Source organism: Bufo gargarizans, chromosome 1 (assembly GCF_014858855.1).
Source record: "Bufo gargarizans isolate SCDJY-AF-19 chromosome 1, ASM1485885v1, whole genome shotgun sequence".
Lineage (NCBI taxonomy): Eukaryota > Metazoa > Chordata > Amphibia > Anura > Bufonidae > Bufo > Bufo gargarizans.
Window position 1 is genome coordinate 329,892,277 of NC_058080.1, and position 24,421 is coordinate 329,916,697.

At 42.6% G+C, this 24,421-nt stretch overlaps 1 protein-coding gene across 1 annotated transcript in view; it reads left to right on the forward strand.

Moving 5' to 3' along the window:
• The window catches only part of LOC122927119 (A disintegrin and metalloproteinase with thrombospondin motifs 6-like), a 419,427-nt gene that overhangs the window by 217,743 nt on the left and 177,263 nt on the right, over positions 1-24,421 (forward strand). The window contains exons 4-6 of the mRNA XM_044278704.1: positions 11,665-11,831; positions 12,125-12,251; positions 12,333-12,462. Coding sequence (XP_044134639.1) covers positions 11,665-11,831; positions 12,125-12,251; positions 12,333-12,462 — 424 coding nt within the window. The remainder of the gene's footprint in view (positions 1-11,664; positions 11,832-12,124; positions 12,252-12,332; positions 12,463-24,421) is intronic.

Genomic DNA, 24,421 nt, shown 5'->3' on the forward strand with positions numbered 1-24,421 from the left:
ATTATACAATTTTAGACGTGAATAAACCCCTGCTCTGCATAGATGATGGGGAATAAAATGTAATAAGTTTTTCAGTAATTAATGTGTGCCACATCCTTTCATTCAATGCTTTAACTTTAAAAAGTTGTCATTAGGAAAGTGCTTTAACCTGTTTGCTGGAATTGTTTTCCTTTTTTTTTTTTTTTTTTCCCTTCTCTCCCCCTATCCTAATAATTTGTGTCTTTAACAAATGTATGGTTGTTTCAACTGATCGTTTGCTATATTATTGTCGGCAAAATCTAAAATTGGTGGGTTAGCATATTGCTGGATCTAAGGTTTTGGCGTACGACAAGCACATTAGTGTAACTTAAAATGCCATAAAAAAAAAAAGAGAGGAACAGTGCGGCCCTACGGGGAGTACCGCCAGGCGATCAGTAACAGGGTTAGAGAGCGGGCCTAAACAACAGGTTTTAAATAAGTTCTTGGTTCCAAACTCGCCTGGGTCTAGATCCCGACAAAAAGAAAAAACTATAGAAAAAACTATAGACGTCGGGCCCCAAGGTTCGACACGTGAGAATGGGTCTGCGGGGGGAGGGGGAGAGAGGGGAATCTTGGCGACATTTACAGAAACAGACGCAAGAATGATGCAGGACATATTTTGCACTGTCTCTAGGATGGAAAATTTAATGGGCAATATAGTGACGTAGCTCGGGGCAGTGCAAATGGATGTTACTGTAATACGGGACGAGATGGAGAAAGTAAGGCAGCGCTTGCATGAGATGGAGAAAAGGATTCCCGTCCTGGAACACTCTGTTCAGAATTTAGAGAAGGAGGTGGTATTTTTAAAACAGATAAATGCTAAGATGGAACAAAAACTAACTAATCAAGAAGATAGATCAAGAAGATCCAATATAAGATGTGTAGGGATCCCAGAGCGTGCAGAGGGGGATAATTGTACTGAATTTATGGAGAAATGGAAAAGGGAGAAAGAGGGTATTCTCTCCCCCCTGTTCACTATTGAAAGAGCACATAGGGTTCCTACAAAAAATAGGGTCCCAGGGGATTATCCTAGACCAATATTGGTGAAATGTCTATTAGCTAAGGACCGCAATATAATAATAGCCGATGCTAGAAATTCAGAAAAATATCAGATGCAGGATGAAAAGATAAGATTTTTTCCAGGTTACTCAGCTAATACTAATGCCCATAGTAGAGATTTTATAACTGTAAAAAAAAAGATTAAGGGAGGCAGGTCTAAAGTACAGCTTACTTTTTCCGGCAAAATTAAGGGTGGAATACAAAAGAAAGAGTGTGTTTTTCCAGACTCCGGAAGAGGTTAGCAAGTGGGTGGACGGGGAGGGCCTTTGAGGCTGGGGATAGCAGAGGGGAAAGGAGCCTTTATGCTAGGTTATGGAGTCGTCCCGACTGCTGGTCAGCAGAGGGGGGAACTATTTAGGGTGGGGGGGGTATCTATGGGATGAGGGAGAGGGGACGTGTTTTTTTATTTATTTTTTTCTCTTGTTGTTCGTTGTGCTCTTCCCTCTCTGCTAGATGGTTAGGATCCTTCCGTTGAATGTGAGAGGTCTGTGAGAGAGAGTTAAGAGATATGCTATCCTTGAGTGGATGAAGAGGTTCTTGCCAGCCATCATCTGTCTTCAAGAGACCCACTTGGATAAGGAATCATTAAGGTGGCTGGAGAGGAGATGGATGGTGGAAGGGTACCACTTCGTATATACTACTTATTCTAGAGGGGTGTCAATCTTGATACATAATAAGATTAAATTTGAGTGTGTGGTATGTGAGGCCGATGACTAAGGCAGGTACCTCTTTCTACACTGTAACATAGAAGGGATTAAAACCGTAATTGCTAATATATCCCACCACCATATAAGTCAGATGTCTTGTATCAATTGCACAGATTTATGTTGAATAGACAGGAGTGTGTAATGATTGCGATGGGAGACTATAATGCGGTAATGGATCCACTCAGGGATAGAACGTCTACCAGGGGGGGAAGAACACAAAATGTAGATTTTTTTAAACTAGCCCAGGAATTTAATTGGGTTGATGTTTGGCGTTATTCTAAAACACACCAAACTTGGTCAAGAATAGATATGGTCCTGGGAAACAAAAAATGAATGTCCCAAAATAGGATTAGGATAAAGTACATACCCATGGCCCTATCAGATCATAGCGCAGCGGTAATTGAACTAGACCTGAATAAAATGAATATTTTGCCACTGTTTAAGTTCAATTCCCATTGGTTACCACTGATCCCAGATAAAGAGAGTATAATCGAAGAATAAAAAAAATAATTTAAGGAAAATAATAACTCCGCTAGTAGGTTAATTGTCTGGGGGACACTGCTAAGGCATATTTGAGAGGATTGTTGTCTAAAAAGGTGAATCACTGGAAAAAAAAGTACTAGAGAAAGCGGTAATGTACTGGAAAAAAAACTACAAGAAGCAAGAATAGCATGTATAAGGTACCCCACTGATTGTATTGAGAGAGTTTGGGAGTTTTTGTTTTTGGAATACTTCCTGGAACTATATAAGTCCAGGGTACAATATTTAAAACAAAATTTAGACCTATACTTAGATCATATTGCTTTTAGAGAGATATCCCAGGCCCAAAAAGAATAATTAGAAAAATAAATATCAGTGGCGGAAAAAAAATGAGGTTCTGGGGAAGGTAAAATCTGAAAAAGCACCAGGTGGTGAGGGGCTCCCCTTTGAAATATGTAAAACCTTTTCTCAGGTGTTAGTACCAGAGTTAAAAATAACACTGAATGAGGCCCAAAAATTAGGTGATCTACCGGATCCCATGAAATAGGCAATTATCACATTAATCCCAAAAAAGGGGAAAGAACAATTAGATCCTGGGTCATACAGGCCAATACCTCTCCTAAACACGGATGTTAAAATTCTGGCAAAGGTTTTGGCTGATAGGTTGTCAAAGGTTATTAAAGTAGTAATAAATGAAGATCAGACAGGTTTTATACCTGGTAGAACGATATACTGAAATATAAGAAGGTTGTTCCTTAATATCAAAGCCAACATTTTAGAAGCAGGGGAGAAAGCGGTACTTTCACTGGACGCTCAAAAGGCATTTGATTGTATCAAATGGGAGTATTTATGGGCAGTATTAAAAAGGATTGGTATAGGGGAGGGATTTATAAGATGGATTCAGCTTATATATCTTAATCCAAGGGCTAGAGTAATGGTGGATGGGAGCTTGTCCCTGTTACTTGCCCTTTACCGTGGCACTAGGCAGGGATGCCCTCTCTCCCCATTACTATTTGCTATCGCAATTGAGCCTCTGGCAAGTGTAATAAGAGATGATAGGGAGATTAAAGGGTTTCAATACGTGGGTGGAGAAGAAAAATTGTTAATGTACGCAGACGATATTTTATTGTTTTTGCACAATACTGGGGATCAGTTTAATAGAGTAATAGAAATAATAGATATGTTTTTTTGTTTTTTTTTCCGGTTTAAATATTAATTGGGGGAAATCACATATGTTGTTACTAGGAGACGGACAATCACAGGGAGATTCAAGGGTGCAGGTCCTTGAAAAACACGAGAACTTTAAATATCTAGGCATACAAATTTCTGGAAATATAAAAGAATATGAAAAATTTAATGTACTCCCCTTAATAAAAGAACTTAGAACCAAAATACATATTTGGAAAAGATTACCAATGTCAATACAGGGTCGGGTAAACCTAATAAAAATGTTTTTTCTCCCAAAAATACCCTACGTTTTACAAAATGCCCCATTGAGATTACCGCAGAATATTTATAAGCTATTCGATAGCCTAATGGGGGATTTTATTTGGAAAGGCGCTATTCCTTAGATAAAGAAAGAAGATGCCCTCAGAAGTTATGCTAGGGCCTCGGATAGGGGCTCACATAAGATCTCACAGTTTTTTATAGTTCATAGATTACATAGATCCCCGTGGATGTTGAACAGAATGGGTGTGAGAGCTTGAGATAAGTGCCCGAAATGTAGGGGAGAGAGAGCAGACTTAATACACTGTTTCTGGAGATGCCCCAGACTGTTCAGATATTGGACAGAAATAGCAGAGACTGTATTTCTATTCTTGAAAGTTCAAATATCTGAAGATCCAGTAACCTGCATATTAGGGGCAACCGAACATCTGAAGTTAAATAAAAAGATAAGATTTGTCCTGAGTAAAGTATTATTTCAAGCATACTTAGGAAATGGGAAAAGGAAGACCCCCCGACAGCGGGTCAGTGAAGAAAAGCAATCGATAATCTGATTAAAGAAGAACGGGTGATGGAGGGCCATAGTATAAAAATCACAAAATCTTGACGAAATATGGAAAAATTGGTTATTACAGGGCTGGACACGTGGTAAAATTTTCATTTTCTTTTTTTTTTTTTTTTTTCGCCCCCCCTCCCCTAAGGGTGGTGGTTGGGTATTAAATAAAGGGGATTGGTAAGGGAAAAAACCCGTAATTTCAATTAATAATGGTTAATCTGGATTTTTTTCTACTGTTAAAGTTGATGTGTTTCGTGTACAAATGTATATGTTCTTATGAAACTTAAATAAAAAGATATATAAAAAAAAGTTGTCACACTTTTATGCTTTAATAATTTCTCCCATAATTCAACTCTATAATTTTAAATTTGAAAAAATGAATCCTCCCTGGATGTGGTCTCTCTTTCTCACGCTCCCTCTCTGGTGTGGAACCCCGATTCCCCGCCGCCCGTGATCACCATGGTAAGCGCAGAAAAGAACTTCGAAAGTTGATAGAGCAGATATTAAATTGGATCGTGAACATCACGGAGACGTGTGACATGGTGGGGCAGTAAGTGTGCACGAACTGACTAACAGGGGTCAGCCCCTGCAACTTCTGGGTCTCCAAATTGGGCACATGGCCTGAGCTTGCCCTTTACCCCTTGGAGGTGCTTGCCTGCCCTGCAGCCAGTGTATTGTCTGAACGTGTGTTTAGCATGACTGCAGGGGGTTATCACAGGTTATATTTCCCAATGTTTTGGGGTGTACCCTAATTTACAAAATAAAATGTAAAACCAAAAAGCAGTGTAGGCTACCTCCGCTTCCACCTACACCACCACATCCACCACCTCCTCAACCTCCTACTCCATATGGACCTTGTCCTCCTAGATCATGATTATTATTTTTTTATTTTTACATATTTTATGTTATTTAAAGTCATTTCTCTATCCACATTTGTTTGCAGAACACTTGTCATGCTCTTAACCACATTTTGTTGGCCTTTGCAGCCCTCTAGCCCTTTCCATTCTACTTCCAACTTTTTGTCACATTTGTTTCATCATCTTGGTAAGAGACTGAATGTAACTGGTTGTACTAATGGTAGCTGATGGTTACTTATAGGTAAGTCACAGGTGAATGTGCATCAACATGACCAATTACAGTGTTGATTTCTTGACCTTTGTTCCACAGCTTCTCCAACAGTTCTTCTCCTCCCCAAATAGGCTTTCCATGAATCTTTCACTTGTTGGCTCTGCAACTGTCAGTGTAGATCACCAAATTGTCTTCCCAAATTGTCTTCTTGGTTGTCTAAGATGACCATTGCCACTGCTTGTAATTCTGCAAATTGGCTGAATCCTCCTTTGACTCGGGCCATTTTTTTGGCGCAGCCAACTGATTAAGCAACTCAGCCACAGGTGTCTATTGACAGGTTATAGACCACTTGGGGATGCATTGCCAGGCACACCCAGCCTCAGCTACTCACTTTTCACTCCCTGGCTGACAGCTTTCTCTGCCTTTCCCTATTCTATACAATTTCTTTCTAGCCTTTCACTTCTATGTCCCTCACTCTAGAATAGAAGTTTAATTGTGATTGTACACGGTCCCCAATATTGTTTTCTGTCAGACACTGTATAGACCTATCAATCTTTATTCACATCCCACCGCAGAATGATGTTCCGCTCCTTCTGCAAGGGCACCTCCTTGCCAGGTGCAGTACTAATTGGCTCATCCAGGCTGTCAGCCTGTGAGCCAATGATGGCAAGCCAACCCCCCCCCCCCCCCCCCCACACACACACCTCTTTAAGATCATGTGAGCATCCTTCTTTATCTCTAATGCTTTTTCCTGTAGTAAAATGTGCAGTAAAATGGAGCTGTGTGCCGTTTTACTGGATTCATCTAAAAGAAACCTGAAAAGCTTAGCTTCTGGTTTTGTCGCAGACCAAAATTTGGGGATGTTACAAACTGATAGACTCTTCTCTAGTATTACCTATTTTGGGGATTTGCTCTGGTAGACCGGCTTGCCGATGCAGTATAGAGGCAACGACAACGTCTTTAACTTAAACAGTTCGGTGTCTATTCCTACAAGGATAAGTAAAACAAAAAGTCATTTTCAAGGAAAACAGTCACTTTGAGTCTGGTGTTTTTTCACACCATGCAGCAATGCAGAAGTCCTTGGACATAGCAGAAACCATCTGCTCTCACGCCAACAAGGTAGCAGATCTTTACCCAGGCCCAAACTCCCAGGTCCCAACACAGAGACTAACAGAGCTTCACTGTCAGAGAGGAGTAAATTCCTACCACCTGACAGTGCTGGCTGTGTTTTCTAGCCCCAACCAAGACCCGTCCTGGAATGTGGGGACCAGCCACCCACCCTGCACTTTGGCTGCTCCCAGTAAGAGCCGGCCCGGATCGGCTTTACAGCCATACTAAATAGCAAAACCATTTTAGCCAGCACTAGCTGCCACTGACACATGAAATTACCGGCTCTTACCTCACCGAGGCCAGGAATCTCGGTGACACATTGTAATGACCGGCGTCACGCACAGGGAGGGAAAAGGGAAAGCCCTGCCCAAGGGAGAGGGAAAGGTGGTGACCCCTTACTCACCTTGCGGCTGGCACCTGACTGCCCTGACGTCCCTAGACGGGTTCCTCACCCGTGCGGCGATCACGTGCCTAAACCCTGACTTTCCCTAAAATGAGCCCTAGATAGTGAACGGGCCGGTGGGATCGCTAGTCCGCACCACTGACACTAAGAGGAAAAACACCAGGGAGAAGACAGACAATACAGACAAACACATAAACCCAGGTGGGCGACCACAGCAGACCACAAAGGTCCAACAGGGATCCGGAGGGAAATGTTCTGGACCAACAACCAGAGAACGCAGCAACACAGCTCCAGTGGGTCAGTATAGAAGTCCAGGCAGGAAGCTCTATATCTGGCAACCAGAGAAGTGTGAGAGGGGAATATAAGGAGAAGGAGCTACGGATCCCTGAGTGAGCCAAAAGGGGTTGCAAAGCAAACCCAGAAAGCTACCATAAGGAAACAGCCCTATCTTACTACATAGAGCGCGCAGCCAACCGCTGCGACTTCCTGACCCCGGGTATAACGGAGTCAGGCGTGGTTCTTGACACCCTCGTGACACACATACCTTCCGTCAATAACAGACCTTTGCGCCTTCCTACACCTCATAAAATGACACGTCAGTTTTAAAAAATGTGTTGAGAAATTACCTGATGATTTAATATCTGTACTTAATAATTAGAGTGAAGTTATAAAAAAATTGAATTCACCTGCTTGTTATGCCAGCTGGCTTGGACCCACTGTGCCACTGACCGGCTATACCCTGGAGGGGTGTGAGCAAGTGACTACCTGGTCTTCACTAGAGCCTCTTATGGTGAGGATAGGCCTGGACTGTAGGGTATACACAAGGTACCACTCCAGAGCAGTCCCCGAGCCAGTGGCAGCTGAGCAGGGGGTCAGAGATACCGGTGCAAATCACTGAGGGGAATGACGTAGTCATGTAGTCCGAAGTCAAGGCAGGCAGCTATCAAGAAAAGTCCATAAATAAAGTCCAAGGTCATAGGCAGGAGGCAAACAAGCAAAGTCTGTTGAATTAAGAAGCAGGGTGCGATACACAGAAAAGTAGAACTACAAAACACCTTCACACCAGGAACTAGACAAGCTAGTGACCAAAATTGCTCAGGCGCCTTCTTGGGGCAGGAAGTGCCTTTAAATACTTCCTGCAACCCAGCCATGGGCTGGGGAGATAGAGGGCATGTGCGTGCTGCCTCACAAGGGAGGAGAGACACGCCCATGCACGCCATAACCACTGTACAGGAGGAAGTAAGCTCTGGAATAGATACAACAGTTACAACGCTACCTGCTTCCCGCATTTGTCAGCACGGTGCACGGCAGAAGGAAATGAGGGAGCCCAGCACCTGTGTCAGCAAGTAGGGCCAGCAGCTCAGGTACGGACAGCTGGGCTAACACTGCTTTGCTGAAGTTCACAAAGAAATTCAATTTGTTATGACTTTGTCATGAATTGCATTCCATTATACTGTATTTAACGGGTGCAATGATTTGGAACGGTGCCCCTTCATTGAACCCCTCATTCAAGGCTGATTGCAGCATCTGACAGTCACATTCAGACCTTTTAGAGGTTAATCAGGGGTCAAAAGCAAAAAGATACATACTCACCTCATCCATTTGCTTGCCAAATCGTACGCACGCTGGGAGTGCCAGAGTGGTGACTTCACATGTCAGCGCACAAGAGATTTGACTTGTTTTCTTCAATCAAGATGGCCACGATGGCCTCTTCACGAGCAAATGGATGAAGTGAGTATGTATTTTTACATTTTTTACTGTCATTTCAGGAAAAATTTATTCATTACCACGAAAAGCGAGGAAATTCAGCTTTGTGACTAATCAAATATTTCCTGGAATTCTGATAGAAATCCACTTTGTTTACTTTGATTCGCTTAACACTGTTTACAATCATTCTGCCCCTGCTGTAATGATGCTGACTATTTAATGTGTATGGTAACCTTTCAACTCTCCCTTTATGGCTGATGTTGGGAGAGCTAAGAGTCGGTCATGTTTGATTTCAAATGCACAATTGTTTAGTTTTTAGTACATAAGCTCATTCCAGAATAGTCAGGCAGTAGCTTTTACTCTTCTCCCTATTCAAACATATTCATGCTCTGCAGCATTGACTGGTTAGAGTGAGACTGTGCAGGGTACACACTCCCAACTGGTAAACACCCCTCAGTACCTTTACTGCAGATTGTTAGCAATTTATTCATAACTTCTATTAATGAAATAATGAAGGAATGGCACAACACAGTCATAAGAATAGATGCCCCTTTCTCTGTACTGTCTTGAGATTCTCTAGTAGCATGCTCTGCCCAGTTAGGCAGCTCAGATGATGGGCTCCTTATATCTGTACTCGGACACTCATTACAGCTCAATTCTTATCTTACTGGCGCCCACGAACGGAGCAGGCACCATCGCTGCAGGTGCCTGCTACTTTAAGCAGCAGGTACCTGGGACTAATGCATGCGATCAACAATAATGTCGATTGCATACATCTAATCCCTCAGATTCTGTGGTCAAATATGACCATGGCATCTGGGAGGTTAACCCCTTCAACTACCATGACGTACCGGTGGTCAACTCGGTGGTTGAGGTAATGTATGGAGCAGGCTGCTGCAGTGAGCCTGCTCCATACGCGGCAGGTGCAGGCTGTATTATACAGCAGGCACGCGGCCGCAATTATGGGGAATGGCAATATCGCTGAACCCCTGTTATTTAACCTCTCAGGTGCTGCAATCAACGCTGATTGCAGCACCTGTGAGGCAAAGCAGAGAGAGGTGGTTCCCTTCAAAATACAACTTATCCTGCAACAAATATGGCTATATGAACTAAATTTTAGTTATGGCTACTGGAACGTGGGGAGGAAAAAATAAAAATGTAAAACCAAAAATGGACCCGGTACTTAAGTGGTTAGAGACCGGGAGCATTCACTCTAAACTGTGTACCTGCTCCCCCAGCGAGGATCAGGGGAGCCAGAGTGTGTAGCAACCTCTGTACTCAGGAGTTGTACAGGGCTGCCGCACATTAGTTCCGCTCGTTCTCTTCTGTGCTGCCGGCGCCCTGCGATAAGTTCGGAGCGAGGACCTGCGCTGCATCCTCGCCTCCAGGGCAATGGGGGCCGGCTTCCTGTGCTCCCATGTTTATGGTGAGGAGTCTAAGTGCCAAACTGGGCACTCGGCGCTCAGCACTATGCAGGCCACGTCACATGACTCCTTCTCTCCCCTATTTAACAGGCAGCCTGCTGGCCATAGGTTGCCTGTGATTAAGGTCCTATACCTTGTGTATATCCCTCTTTGTCATTGCTACTTGGTATTTGTATTTCGGCTTGTTTTTTTACTTCGTCCCTCGCTTGCTCCTATTGTCTGGTATCTCCTTGTATTTGACTTCTGCTTGTCTTTGACTTATCCTTGCCTGCTCCCTGTGTCTTACTTGCTTCCCCTGGTGTGTACTCATGGTTTGTACATTGGCGCTGCTTCTGCTTGTTCCCTGGTACCACCTTGACCTCCTGGTTTTGACCTTGCTAGTTTGACCTCTCTGTGTTTGTATGTTTTGTTTGTCTCTCCGACACTTACTCAGGTTAGGGATTGGCGTCCAGTTGCACTCCATTACCTAGGACGGGTAAGTGCAAGTAGGCAGGGACAGAGCTGTGGGTGGAGTAAATTTTGCACCTTCCCCACCCCCTTCTCATGACACCCTGTCTGTGGCAGGGCTCTGTAGAAACATAGTGTAATTCTCATAAACTATATAAGAAACAATATGAGAAAACCAATCTAATGATTGCTTGTTATAGTTCCCAAGGGGAACTATTAAAAAGTGTAAAAAAAAAAAAAAGTTTTTAAAAATATAAAAATAAATTAATCTCCCACCTTTCCCCAAAATTAAAATACATAAATAATTATAAACATTTACCATCATGGGCATTGTCATGTGCAAATATGCTTCTACTATTAAAATATAAAAAAATATTTATCCCATACGACTAATAAAAAAAAAGGCAAAATGGCTTCACCTTCCACAAAATTTTTATTGAAAAGTGATCAAAGAGTAAAACAAACCCCAGCATGGTATCAATGAGAAATGCAGATCGCTCCACAAAAAATTAGTCCTCATACAGTGAGAATATGGCAATGCAAAGAAAAAAACTTTCCCAAAGTTTTTTAAATTGTTTTCAGTATTAAAATGGAAGAAAAATTATACATATGTGGTATCATTGTAATCGTACTGACTGACTCTGTTTTACCGCATAGGAAATGGTGTAAAAAGAAACCGCATAAAACCGTGGTGGAATGTCTAGTTTATTTTTAGTTTTTTTTATGGTTTTACCCAATTTGGAATTTATTTTTGGCTTCCCACCAGATTGTATACAACCGTAAATGGTCCCATTAGACTGCATCTTGAAAGGGCTCAAAAAGTGTTTTTGAACTATTAGTAATTGAGAGATAAGATCTGCATTCCACCAAACAGGAAATTACTGTCTGATGGTTGCTGAATGCAATTTTTTGTAAGGGCTCTTGCACACAACCACATGTATTTTGTGGTCCACAAAACACTGATCCACAAAATAAATTATGACATCCGTGTGTTATGTATGTTTTGCATCCATTTTTTTGGAAGATCCATTGTAACAATGACTGTCCTTGGACTTGCAGACATACGGAAATGGAATGCACACTGTCATTTCCGTTTTTGCAGACCCATTGAAGTGAATAGTTCCACATACAGGCTGCAAATAAAAACGGAACGGAAACTTCAAGAAATACGGTTGTGTACATGAGCCCTAAGAATTTTCCACTTAATCTTCCTCATTATAATACACCTCATGTTTTATTCAGTCCTGAAAGCAGAGGATGGGGATGAATACTTCATTAATGGCAAACCTCCACCAGATACCACAAAGAAATTTGATGCTGCTGGGACCATATTCCACTATAGAAGACCTCAGAATGAGCCAGAGTCTCTTGAAGCTTTAGGACCCATTAATGCAACACTAGTTCTTATGGTAAGAAAGAAGTTAATCTCTCTCTCTCTCTCTCCGGTGATACGCATCATTTGTGGGACATGTCTAATTTCTTGATGTAAAGCCTGCTGCATAAGTATGAGTCTTACCTCTTTGTTCACATTTGGCAGATTTGTTGCATACATTTCTGTAACTGTTATTTACATCTGAATGGGTTTGCACAAATTCATGTACATGCTGCAGAAGCATCCCCTATTCAAATATATAGGATGTATTTATAGTTGCAGACATATCTGCAATAAATCTGTGTGTGAATATAACCATATTTCTTACAGGTTATGATGAGAGAGGAGGTATTTGGTATTCGCTACAGGTTTAATGCTCCCATCAATAGACATACACAGACCGGGTACAGCTGGCATCTCTTACCATGGACTAAATGCTCTGCAGTATGTGCTGGAGGTATGCTAAAGAACTATTTAAACATATTAAAAAATAATATGTACTAGTTTAATTATTATTTTCAACAAATTATCTCAACAGGGGTGCAAATGCAGTATGTTGTTTGCAAAAGACTGTCAGATGGATCTGCAGTGTCTGATGACATGTGTGACACACAAGACAAACTACAGGAAAAGCAGCGTCTATGTAACACTGAACCTTGTCCTCCTGAGTGAGTGAAATTTTTTTATCACTGGAAAATGATTTTAGGATTTTTACTGTATATTAAAGGGTTTCTACCACTTGAATATCACATATTTGGTGTTCAGACACTAGCGATTCGCTAGTGTCTGTTCTTGCCTACAAGCTAATTATCACATTAATCCGGGCTGCCGATACCTCAAAAAAAGCACTTATATCTTTATGCAAATGAGCCTCTAGGTGCTATGCAGGCGTTTTTCTAAGCACCTAGAGGCTCCGTCTACCTTGCATTTTGCCGCCCTGCGCCTCGCTCCAGCACGCCCATCTCTCACTGTAATCGATCCTCCCCCTGCTTCAGCCTTCCGAAATCCCGCGCCTGCGCCGTCCGTCACGGCATTCGGAGGCATTCGGCGCAGGCGCAGTCAATGTCTGACCGCTTGCTGCTGGGCTTCGTCTGTCCCACGGAGCTCTGTGACGTCATCGGCGCAGGCGCAGTTGAAATGTCTGAGCAGGGAGCGGTCAGACATTGACTGCGCCTGCGCCGAATGCCTCCGAATGCCGCGACGGACGGCGCAGGCGCGGGATTTCGGAAGGCTGAAGCAGGGGGAGGATCGATTACAGTGAGAGATGGGCGTGCTGGAGCGAGGCGCAGGGCGGCAAAATGCAAGGTAGACGGAGCCTCTAGGTGCTTAGAAAAACGCCTGCATAGCACCTAGAGGCTCATTTGCATAAAGATATAAGTGCTTTTTTTGAGGTATCGGCAGCCCGGATTAATGTGATAATTAGCTTGTAGGCAAGAACAGACACTAGCGAATCGCTAGTGTCTGAACACCAAATATGTGATATTCAAGTGGTAGAAACCCTTTAACATGTTGACTAGGGATGAGCAAACTTCATATTTTGAAGTTCAGGTTGGGGTATATGCTGAATTGCGTTATGGATTCCGTTACCACGGTCCATAACACAATTCCATCATAGAATGCATAAAGTAATGCCTTTAGAGGCATTTCATTATTTATTTGGTCATAATAGAAGTCTATGGCCTGCATAACGGACCTGTCCGTTTTTTGTTATGCTGGAGTCCTCTCCTGCATAACGGAAACCAGACGGGTCCATTATGCGGGCCATAGACTTCTATTATACAATATCAAATACAAAATCCTTTAATGTCTCAACGTTAAATAATTCTATGAAACACCTGATGGTCAAGCCAATCACTATACTCAGTTTATGACCACATATGGGTTGTTGCTATCTTCAATAAAATATGTGTAAGACATTTCGGGTTTATTTTCACCGTCACCCTTTCTGAAAGTAAAAAATCTGGGCTAAAGCAACAATTTATTTATTTTCACAGGTAACAGTTTCTAAATTCTATGAAATGCCTGTCAGGCAAAGTGCTCACTATGCACCTTGATGAATTTGTTGAGTGTCATTTCCAAAATGGGGTTACTTTTTGAGGGTTTCCACCGTAGAGGTGACATATCTCCCAAAAATAATTCCAGAAAAATCTGCCGTCCAAAAGCCAACTGGTACTCCTACCCTTCTGAGCCCTGCTGTGTACCCATACATATATCCTACATAGAAAAATGCCAGACCACTTAAAATGAATCAATACTTTATTACAAAAATCAAAAATAAGTTGACAAACATGATTAAAAGACAATGGGGCAGGAGATAAAAAACGACATCACTGAAGGAAACAAACAGTGGATTTAAGTCCATGTACAGTCTATCATGGTATTACAAGAATCAATAAAGTGCAAATGCAAATAGTTCATAGTGTGTCTCCTCCAGGATGGTGCCAACCCCAACGCGCGTTTCGGCGTACCTTCATCAGGCGAAGGTACGCCGAAACGCGTGTTGGGGTTGGCGCCATCTTGGAGGAGACACAGTATGGGTAACTGTCCGATGTCCTCTGACTTTAATGAACTATTTTCATTTGCACTTTATTGATTCTTGGAATACCATAATAGACTGTACATGGACTTATATCCACTGTATGTTTCCTCCAGTGATGTCGTTTTTTATCTCCTGCACCATTGTCTTTTAATCATGTTTGTCAACTTATTTGTGATTTTTGTAATAAAGTATCGATTCATTATAAGCGGTCTGGCATTTTTCTATGTAGGTTATATGTTACAGTGGCATGCCATAGGCTTAAGCCAATTACTTGTATAAGTAACCATCCCCTGGTTGAGGTATATATCGGATATTGTGTGTACCCATAGAGCAGTTTATGACCATATATGGGGCATTGTCATATTCAGTAACAATATATTTTGTAACAAATTTTGGGATGCGTTTTTCCCTTTCACCCCTTCTGAAAATGAAAAATCTGGACTAAAGCAACATTTTATTGGATAAAATAAAAATTTTCATTTTCACAGCCAAAAGTTTCTAAATTATATGAAATGCCTTTTTGGGGATTTCCACTGTAGAGGTGACATAGTGCCCAACTATGTTAGGGCATCTTTTAATGATGCATAGTGCCCAATAACCATTCCAGCAAACTCTGTCCTCCAAAAGCCATATACTGCACCTTCCCTTCTGAACCCTGCCATTGGAGTGTAAACACCAGAATTAGAGTAGTCAGCATTGAGGTTTGTATAGCTGTTAAAGGGGTTATCCCATGACTAATGTAAAAAATATAGACAGACATCATATAGTACCTGACAACCTCTTTCTATCAAAGCTAGAAACAGCCCTGTACCTCATATGGATCCAGAGATCTCACCATTTATTGCTCCGCTAGATTTATATCAAACTGACAGCTCAAGGGGAGTGTCTCTTCTGTTGCAGCTAAGGGGGGCGTGTCCATGCTCTCCCTATCACAGCTCAGGAGGCAGATGAAGGATGAAACTGAGCATGTGCGGCCATCTCAGTGAACAAGACAAAGAAATAAGAAAAAAAATAAACTGCAGGTGGCTCTATACAGATACATTTTATTGAGTAACTCAGTGGCTATGCTAAATTTTTAATTGCATGCAATTATGAAAGTATTCAGATCCAGGTGTTGGTTTGAAAACTGTAGAATATTTTTTATGGGACAACCCCTTTAACCATTGCTGTGTTACAGGAACAAATAGAAAATCTGCAAAAAAGTTTATATTTCACCTCCATTTTACTTTAATTACTGTGTAACACCTAAAGATTATAAAACAATTTTAAAACCAGTTTTTAATAATTTGAGGGATGTGGTTTCTAAAATGGGGTCAATAATGAGTGGTTTCTATTATATAAGCCCCTCAAAGTCACTTTAGAAATAAATTTATCCTAAAAATTTGGGGAACTTTTCTTGCTTCTAAAATTATAAACCATCTAACATCCAGAAAAATTAAATTTACAGAAAGCCATTAAGACTTAATCTGTTCTGTTATACTTAGACTTACTGTGCTTCTGACTCATTGTCAAGAGGCTGTCTATATACAGATGTGTTTATCTAGTTCACCTGCTACGCCAATAAAGGGGTTGTCCGGGTTGAGAGCTGAACCCGAATATACCTCCATTTTCACCCAGGCAGCCCCCCTGACTTGAGCAAGCTCCGATGCTCTCCTTTGCTAATTCTCATAGAGCAAAGGCATTTTTAGGAGTTCCGGTGACGTACCGGAGCTCTTCATGGGGCTGCCAGGAAGCCCAGTGACGTCACTGGCACTGATGGGTGAGCTTTAGCCCTGCCCTAGCCAGTAAAATGGCTAGGGCAGCGCTAAAGCCCGCCCATCAGAGCTGGCGACATCACCGATCACACTGCTGGGCGGAAGCTTCCGCCCGGCAGTGTGTTATGATAAACAAAAGAGCAATTTCCCTGCACGATCTAGCACAGGGCAAGGGAGCGCATCGGAGCATGAGATGCAGCTCTTAAACTGGACAACCCCTTTAAGATTTAGGGGGTCATTTACTAACAGATATTTTTGCAAATAACCTTTAGGTCGCAATCTGAGACTTTTCCTTGCTCACACCAGGTCTAAAAATGGGTGTGTGGTGTGGACGGGGAAGGAGGTGGGTTGGCAAGCTAGTCTCATTTATCATTTTCTTTGCCTGTTTTAGGCATAGAAAATGGTCTAAATCTACACCAGCAAAGATGCTGGCATAGATTTAGACAGGCTGTGGATACACCGAAATTATGTAAAGGCCGGCACCTCTACATAAATTTGACGCATCCACCGCTGGCTAAAGGGGTATTAAGACAGGCATTTCAATAAATATATCCCTTTTTCCGTTCTGTTATACACAGACTTACTGTGTGTCAAACTCATTGTGAATTAGAAGTCTGATATATAGGTGCATTTATCTAGTTAACCTGCTGTGTCATTAAGACAATCTGTTATACATAGATAGTGATGAGCAAAGTTTAAAAAAAATTGATTCGGACGCTTCAACGAATTGAAAGAAAAAATTTGATTCAATCAGAATAAATGTAAGACAAAGCACGTTAATAATCAGCTACAGATGTAGCAGGGGTAACACTCACACTCTTAACTCAAATTTCTTAACTCATTGCATTGTCTTGAAACAAAAGCCATTGAAAAGCAATTGCTTAACACATCTAGTTGCCTTTAGTTTACATTACATGTCTCATAAAGCATGAGTGTTAACCCTGCTACATCCGTATTTCCGGGCTGCAGGGATTGGGTATCTTTGTGTGCAGCGCAGAAACGTGCATAGCTAGTCCGTACAATGTTCATTTTAAGACATGGTCAGATATCATAGTCAAGTATCAAAATAATGCCAATGTGACACCTGACTCTGACACTTGACCCTGACACCTGACCCTTGACACCTGAGTTTGACTTATGTTCTTCAAAGGTCAGGGTCAAAGTGAGAATGAGTTATAGATATACTATGTATTTCTATACTAAATCACACAACCAAAGTATGTCTATTGGTCTATTGCTGAGCTTATAGCTCTGTGCCTAAAATGATGTAAGCTAACACATTACAGTGTTATATGAGCGCATAGCTGATAGCTCGGGGGTAAAGCAATTGTTTCTGTGTTCAAAACCCCTTTAAGCCGCTAAATTTTTTTTACATTTTATTAAGCCCTAGATAAGAGTCAAATTTAAATGATGTGTAATGCTGATATCTGACTTCCTTCACTTGTCAGTGTCACAAAGGATTTTAGCTTTACTGTGGTTTTGTATGCTACATCACATAGATGAACAAAAATCCCAACCATCCCAACCTCATACTAGGCTAGCTGGTAGCTTAGTGGTAATGCCTTTGCCCCTTGTCCAGGCTTTCGATGTTCAAAACCCCTTTCAGCCTCTAAAATTTTTTTACATTTTATTAAGCCCTAGATAGGAGGCAAATTTTAATTGTGTGACGCCGATGTGTGACACTGATACAGTCCTGATCAAAAGTTTAAGACCACTTAAAAAATGGCAAAAAATCATATTTTACATTGTTGGATCTTAACAAGGTTCCAAGTAGAGCTTCAACATGCAACAAGAAGAAATGAGAGTGAGACAAAACATTTTTTGAGCATTCAACTAATTGAAAAAAATGATTAAACTGAAACAGGCTGTTTTCCAGCTGATCCAAATTTTAGGACCACATGCCTTTAAAAGGCCAAATCTGTGCAAAGATGTCGATTCATTGTCATGGCAAAAAAACTCTCCCTTTTTGAACAAGGTCGGGTTGTTGAACTGCATAAGCAGGGTCTCTCACAGCGCGCCATCACTGCTGAGGTGGGATGTAGTAAGACAGTCATTTGGAATTGTTTAAATGATCCTGAGGGTTATGGAACAAAAAAGTAAAGAGGAAGACCCCAAAAAAATTTAATCAGCACTGATCCGGAGGATCCAATTGGCTGTCCGTCAAGACACTGGACCAGGGGCGTTGCTAGGGTCTCAAAAGATCTGGGGCACAAGCCCCTATAAATACGTTGCCCCCCGCACTTTGCTGTACTTGCTATACAGCAGCACTTACCTGTCACATCCAGGGCCTCCAGGTGACATCTCCTCTCTGTTATCATCTTCTCTGTAGATCTTCTCTCTCATCATCTTCTCCACTCGGTCTGGACAACTTCTCTCAGCCGCCTTGTCTCTACAGAGTGTGACACACAGACATCTTAGCTTCCTCACATTCTATCATTATCCCCCAACTGGAGTCCCCACAGTGTTATCCTGCTGCTTGCTGTGCCCCCCTCCCCCTGGGGCATAGTTATAGTGGGTGCAGAGATAGCAGTCGCTACCGGGCCCAGGAGCCTGAAAGGGCCCGAAGACACTTGTGCCGCATAAGAAGACACACAAAGCACTGAGGGAAGGGGGGCCCAAGCTGAACTCTTGCACCGGGGCCCATGAGCCTTTAGTTACGCCCCTGCCCCCCCAATACTATCCTGAAGAAACATTACTGCCCCCCATAGTAATAGTGCTCCTCATAGTCCCACAAATAGTAATTCCCTTCTAGAATGCCCCCATTAGTAACACTGCCCCAACCGTGATAATGCTCCTCAACAATGTCCCCATTATTAGAAGAGTCCTCCCATATTAATAACACCCTTACAGAGTCCCCAGTAGAAATAAGCCCCCCTATTGTTCCCCCAGTGGTAATAAAGCTCTCTACAGACCCCTCAGTAGTAATAAGGCCCCCATAGTTCGCTTAGTAGAAATAAGGCGGATCTATAAGACCCTTCTATAGAGCCCCCAGTAGTAATAAGACCACATATAATGTCCCCTGGATCTGCAGTACCCCCTGCAGTTATAATCCTCCCTCCACCATACAGTCCCATGTAAATAACATCACCTCCTCCCCAGCCGCCTCCAACGCACAATCCCATGTAAACATCACCCCTAAGGCTACTTTCACACTTGTGTTCGTGCGGATCTGTCCTGTACTTGTAAACAGGACGGATTTGCACCGATAATACAAACAAATGCATCCGTTCAGGACCGACTCGTTTGTATTAGATTTGAATTTCTAAGTCCCAATATGGATCCGTCCTAAATTACATTGAAAGTCAATGGGGGGCGGATCTGTTTACAATTGCACCTTTTTGTGTCAATGCAAAATGATCCGTCCCCATTGAATTACATTGTAAGTCGGGACGGATCCGTTTGGCTCCCCAATGCCATGCGGACACAAAAACACTGCTTGCAGCACTTTGGGGTCTGCCTCCAAAACGGAACGGGGGGCAGTACGGAGCCGAACGAATGCATTCTGAATGGATCCGCATCCATTCAGAATGCATTGGGCTTAAACTGATGCATTTGGGGCTGCTTGTGAGAGACCTGAAACGTATCTCACAAGCGGATCCCCAAACGCAAGTGTGAATGTAGCCTAAACATTAAGTCCCATGTACATAAGCATCATTCCCCCCCACCATCCACTTTCAACATACAGTCCCATGTAAATAACATCACTCCCTCCGCCAGCCACCTGAAGCACACAGTTCCATGTCAATAACATCCCTCCATTCAGCCCTAACATACATCCCAGTTAAATAACTACAACTCCCAGCATTGCTCTGCCTCTCCCTCCACTTACCTTTTCTCATGTACAGACATAACCATTAGACTCCTTCTCCTCTTCAGTCCGGTCCAATCCTGCACCGATCACATGATGGCGACATCATCCAGGTCATCCTATCGCAGCCTGTTTTGCTGATCACATGACCTGTGTGCTGTTCCAGCTTTATTCTTCTATTTTACTAATTGCTGTGTTTGCATTATCCTTTCATTTATTATGTTGTGTAACGCTGCCACCCTGTGGTTATTCTTATAATTCATTTATAGTGTGTTATGTAAATTCCCATTGCAATGCTCTCCTCCCTCTTTTGTGACATCACATCCTCTGGAAGGTCCTTCGTACTTCCTCTTTGCTGCAGACTTCAAGATGGTGAGAGCAATTCTATTTGAACTCTAATATCTCTAATATCCTCTAGAATACCCTGATTCCTGCATTTGTTTCCAAGCAAAGCAAATCAATAAATTATCAAAGCTTCACCATTGTATTCTCCTCACTGGATTATCACATGCAACTAGTGCCTATATCTGGAGATATTAGTGAGTTCAGCTATCTACCATTGCTTGTACAACTAGAGTTGAGCGAACACCTGGATGTTCGGGTTCGAGAAGTTCGGCCGAACTTCCCATAAATGTTCGGGTTCGGGATCCGAACCCGACCCGAACTTCGTCCCAAACCCGAACCCCATTGAAGTCAATGGGGACCCAAACTTTTCGGCACTAAAAAGGCTGTAAAACAGCCCAGGAAAGGGCTAGAGGGCTGCAAAAGGCAGCAACATGTAGGTAAATCCCCTGCAAACAAATGTGGATAGGGAAATGAATAAAAATAAAAATAAAATAAATAAAAATGAACCAATATCAATTGGAGAGAGGTCCCATAGCAGAGAATCTGGCTTCACATCACCCACCACTGTAACAGTCCATTGTCATATATTTAGGCCCCGGCACTCAGGCAGAGGAGAGAGGTCCCGTAACAGAGAATCTGGCTTCATGTCAGCAGAGAATCAGTCTTAATGTCATAGCAGAGAATCATGCTTAACGTCACCCAACATTGGAACAGTCCATTATCATATAGTTAGGCCCCGGCACCCAGACAGAGGAGAGGTTCATTCAACTTTGGGTTGCCCCGCAATATAATGAAAAATGAAAATAAAAATAGGATTGAAGGAGGAAGTGCCCTGGAGTACAATAATACATGGTTAAGGGGAGGTAGTTAATGTCTAATCTGGACAAGGGATGGACAGCTCCTGTGGGATCCATGCCTGGTTCATTTTTATGAACGTCAGCTTGTCCACATTGGCTGTAGACAGGCGGCTGCGTTTGTTTGTAATGACGCTCCCTGCCGTGCTTAATACACGTTCAGACAAAACGCTGGCCGCCGGGCAGGCCAGCACCTCCAAGGCATAAAAGGCTAGCTCTGGCCACGTGGACAATTTAGAGACCCAGAAGTTGAATGGGGCCGAATCATCAGTCAGTACGTGGAGGGGTGTGCACACGTACTGTTCCACCATGTTAGTGAAATGTTGCCTCCTGCTAACACGCTGCGTATCAGGTGGTGGTGCAGTTCGCTGTGGCGTGTTGACAAAACTTTTCCACATCTCTGCCATGCTAACCCTGCCCTCAGAGGAGCTGGCCGTGACACAGCTGCCTTGGCGACCTCTTGCTCCTCCTCTGCCTTGGCCTTGGGCTTCCACTTGTTCCCCTGTGACATTTGGGAATGCTCTCAGTAGCGCGTCTACCAACGTGCGCTTGTAGTCGCGCATCTTCCTATCATGCTCCAGTGCAGGAAGTAAGGTGGGCACATTGTCTTTGTACTGGGGATCCAGCAGGGTGGCAACCCAGTAGTCCGCACACGTTAAAATGTGGGCAACTCTGCTGTCGTTGTGCAGGCACTGCAGCATGTAGTCGCTCATGTGTGCCAGGCTGCCCAGAGGTAAGGACAAGCTGTCCTCTGTGGGAGGCGTATCGTCATCGTCCTGCGTTTCCCCCCAGCCACGCACCAGTGATGGGCCCGAGCTGCGTTGGGTGCCACCCCGCTGTGACCATGCTTCATCCTCATCCTCCTCCACCTCCTCCTCATCCTCCTCGTTCTCCAGTAGTGGGCCCTGGCTGGCCACATTTGTACCTGGCCTCTGCTGTTGCAAAAAACCTTCCTCTGAGTCACTTCTAAGAGACTGGCCTGAAAGTGCTAAAAATGACCCCTCTTCCTCCTCCTCCTCCTGGGCCACCTCCTCTTCCATCATCGCCCTAAGTGTTTTCTCAAGTAGACATAGAAGTGGTATTGTAACGCTGATAACGGCGTCATCGCCACTGGCCATGTTAGTGGAGTACTCGAAACAGCGCAACAGGGCACACAGGTCTCCAGGAGTACAGATATTCTAAATTCCCTACTGGGGTTATCCCTACAACAAATGGTTGAGGAGCCAACCCGGAGGGAGGCCATTTTGGATTTGATATTCACAAATGGGGATTCGGTATATGATGTCATTGTAGGCGAAACCTTGGGATCTAGTGATCACCAGTCAGTGTGGTTTAATATAAGAACTGTGAAAGAGTCCCACCACACAAAAACAAAAGTTTTAGATTTTAGAAAAACAGACTTTTCAAAAATGAAATTAGTCATAAATGAGTCCTTATCAGACTGGAACGGATTACATGGAGTCCAGGAGAAATGGGACTACTTAAAAGGTGCATTATTGAAGGCAACAGAAAATTCAATTAGACTTGTCAGTAAAAGCAAAAAAAGGAAGAGACCACTGTGGTACTCGGCAGAAGTGGCCCAAATCATTAAAAATAAAAAGCTAGCATTTTGTAATTATAAAAAAAAACAGAGCAATGAAGATAAGGAAATCTACAAGATTAGGCAGAAAGAGGCCAAGCAAGTTATAAGAACTTCTAAAGCTCAGGCAGAAGAAAAACTAGCTCAGTCTATGAAAAAAGGGGATAAGACATTCTTCAGATATATAAATGAAAAAAGGAAATTAAAACAAGGAATAACTAAATTAAAAATAAAGGACGGAAGGTATGTAGAAGAGAATAAAGGGCTAGCCGACTGCCTTAATGAATACTTCTGTTCAGTTTTTACAAAAGAAAAAGAAGGAGAAGGACCTCCACTAGAAAGGATGACTATTAAATCGTTTGATGCATGTGTCTTTACAGAGGAAGATGTTCTAAGTTTGCTGTCTAAAGTGAAGACAAATAAGTCACAGGGGCCTGATGAGATACACCCAAAATTATTAAAAGAGCTTAGTGGTGAGCTGGCAAAACCGTTAACAGATTTATTTAACCAATCATTAGTAACAGGAGTCGTCCCGGAAGATTGGAAATTGGCAAATGTCGTGCCCATTCACAAGAAAGGTAGTAAGGAGGAATCGAGCAACTATAGACCAGTGAGTCTGACATCAATAGTAGGCAAATTAATGGAAACCCTATTAAAGGATAGGATTGTGGAACATCTAAAATCCCATGGATTGCAAGATGAAAAACAGCATGGGTTTAGTTCAGGGAGACCATGTCAAACAAATCTTATAGATTTTTTTGACTGGGTGACTAAAATAATAGACGGTGGAGGTGCAGTAGACATCGCATATCTAGATTTTAGTAAGGCTTTTGACACTGTCCCACATAGAAGACTTATCAATAAACTGCAGTCATTGAGCATGGACTCCCATATTGTTGAGTGGATTAGGCAGTGGCTGAGTGACAGACAACAGAGGGTTGTAGTCAATGGAGAACATTCAAAACAAGGTCATGTTACCAGTGGGATTCCACAGGGATCTGTACTGGGACCAATTTTGTTTAATATCTTCATAAGTGATATTGCAAAAGGCCTCGATGGTAAGGTTTGTCTTTTTGCTGATGACACAAAGATATGTAACAGGGTTGATGTTCCTGGAGGGAAACGCCAAATGGAAAAGGATTTAGGAAAACTAGAAGACTGGTCAGAACTCTGGCAACTGAAATTTAATGTGGATAAGTGCAAGATAATGCACCTGGGGCGTAAAAACCCAAGGGCAGAATATAGAATATTTGACACAGTCCTGACCTCAGTATCTGAGGAAAGGGATTTAGGAGTAATTATTTCAGAAGACTTAAAGGTGGGAAGACAATGTAATAAAGCAGCACGAAATGCCAGCAGAATGCTTGGATGTACAGGGAGAGGTATAAGCAGTAGAAAGAGTGAAGTGCTTATGCCGCTGTACAGAACACTGGTGAGACCTCACTTGGAGTATTGTGCGCAGTACTGGAGGCCATATCTCCAGAAGGATATAGATACTCTAGAGAGAGTTCAGAGAAGAGCTACTAAACTGGTCCATGGATTGCAGGATAAAACTTACCAGGAAAGGTTAAAAGACCTTAATATGTATAGCTTGGAAGAAAGAAGAGACCGAGGGGATATGATAGAAACTTTTAAATACATAAAGGGAATCAACTCGGTAAAGGAGGAGAGCATATTTAAAAGAAGAAAAACTACCACAAGAGGACACAGTTTTAAATTAGAGGGGCAAAGGTTTAAAAGTAATATAA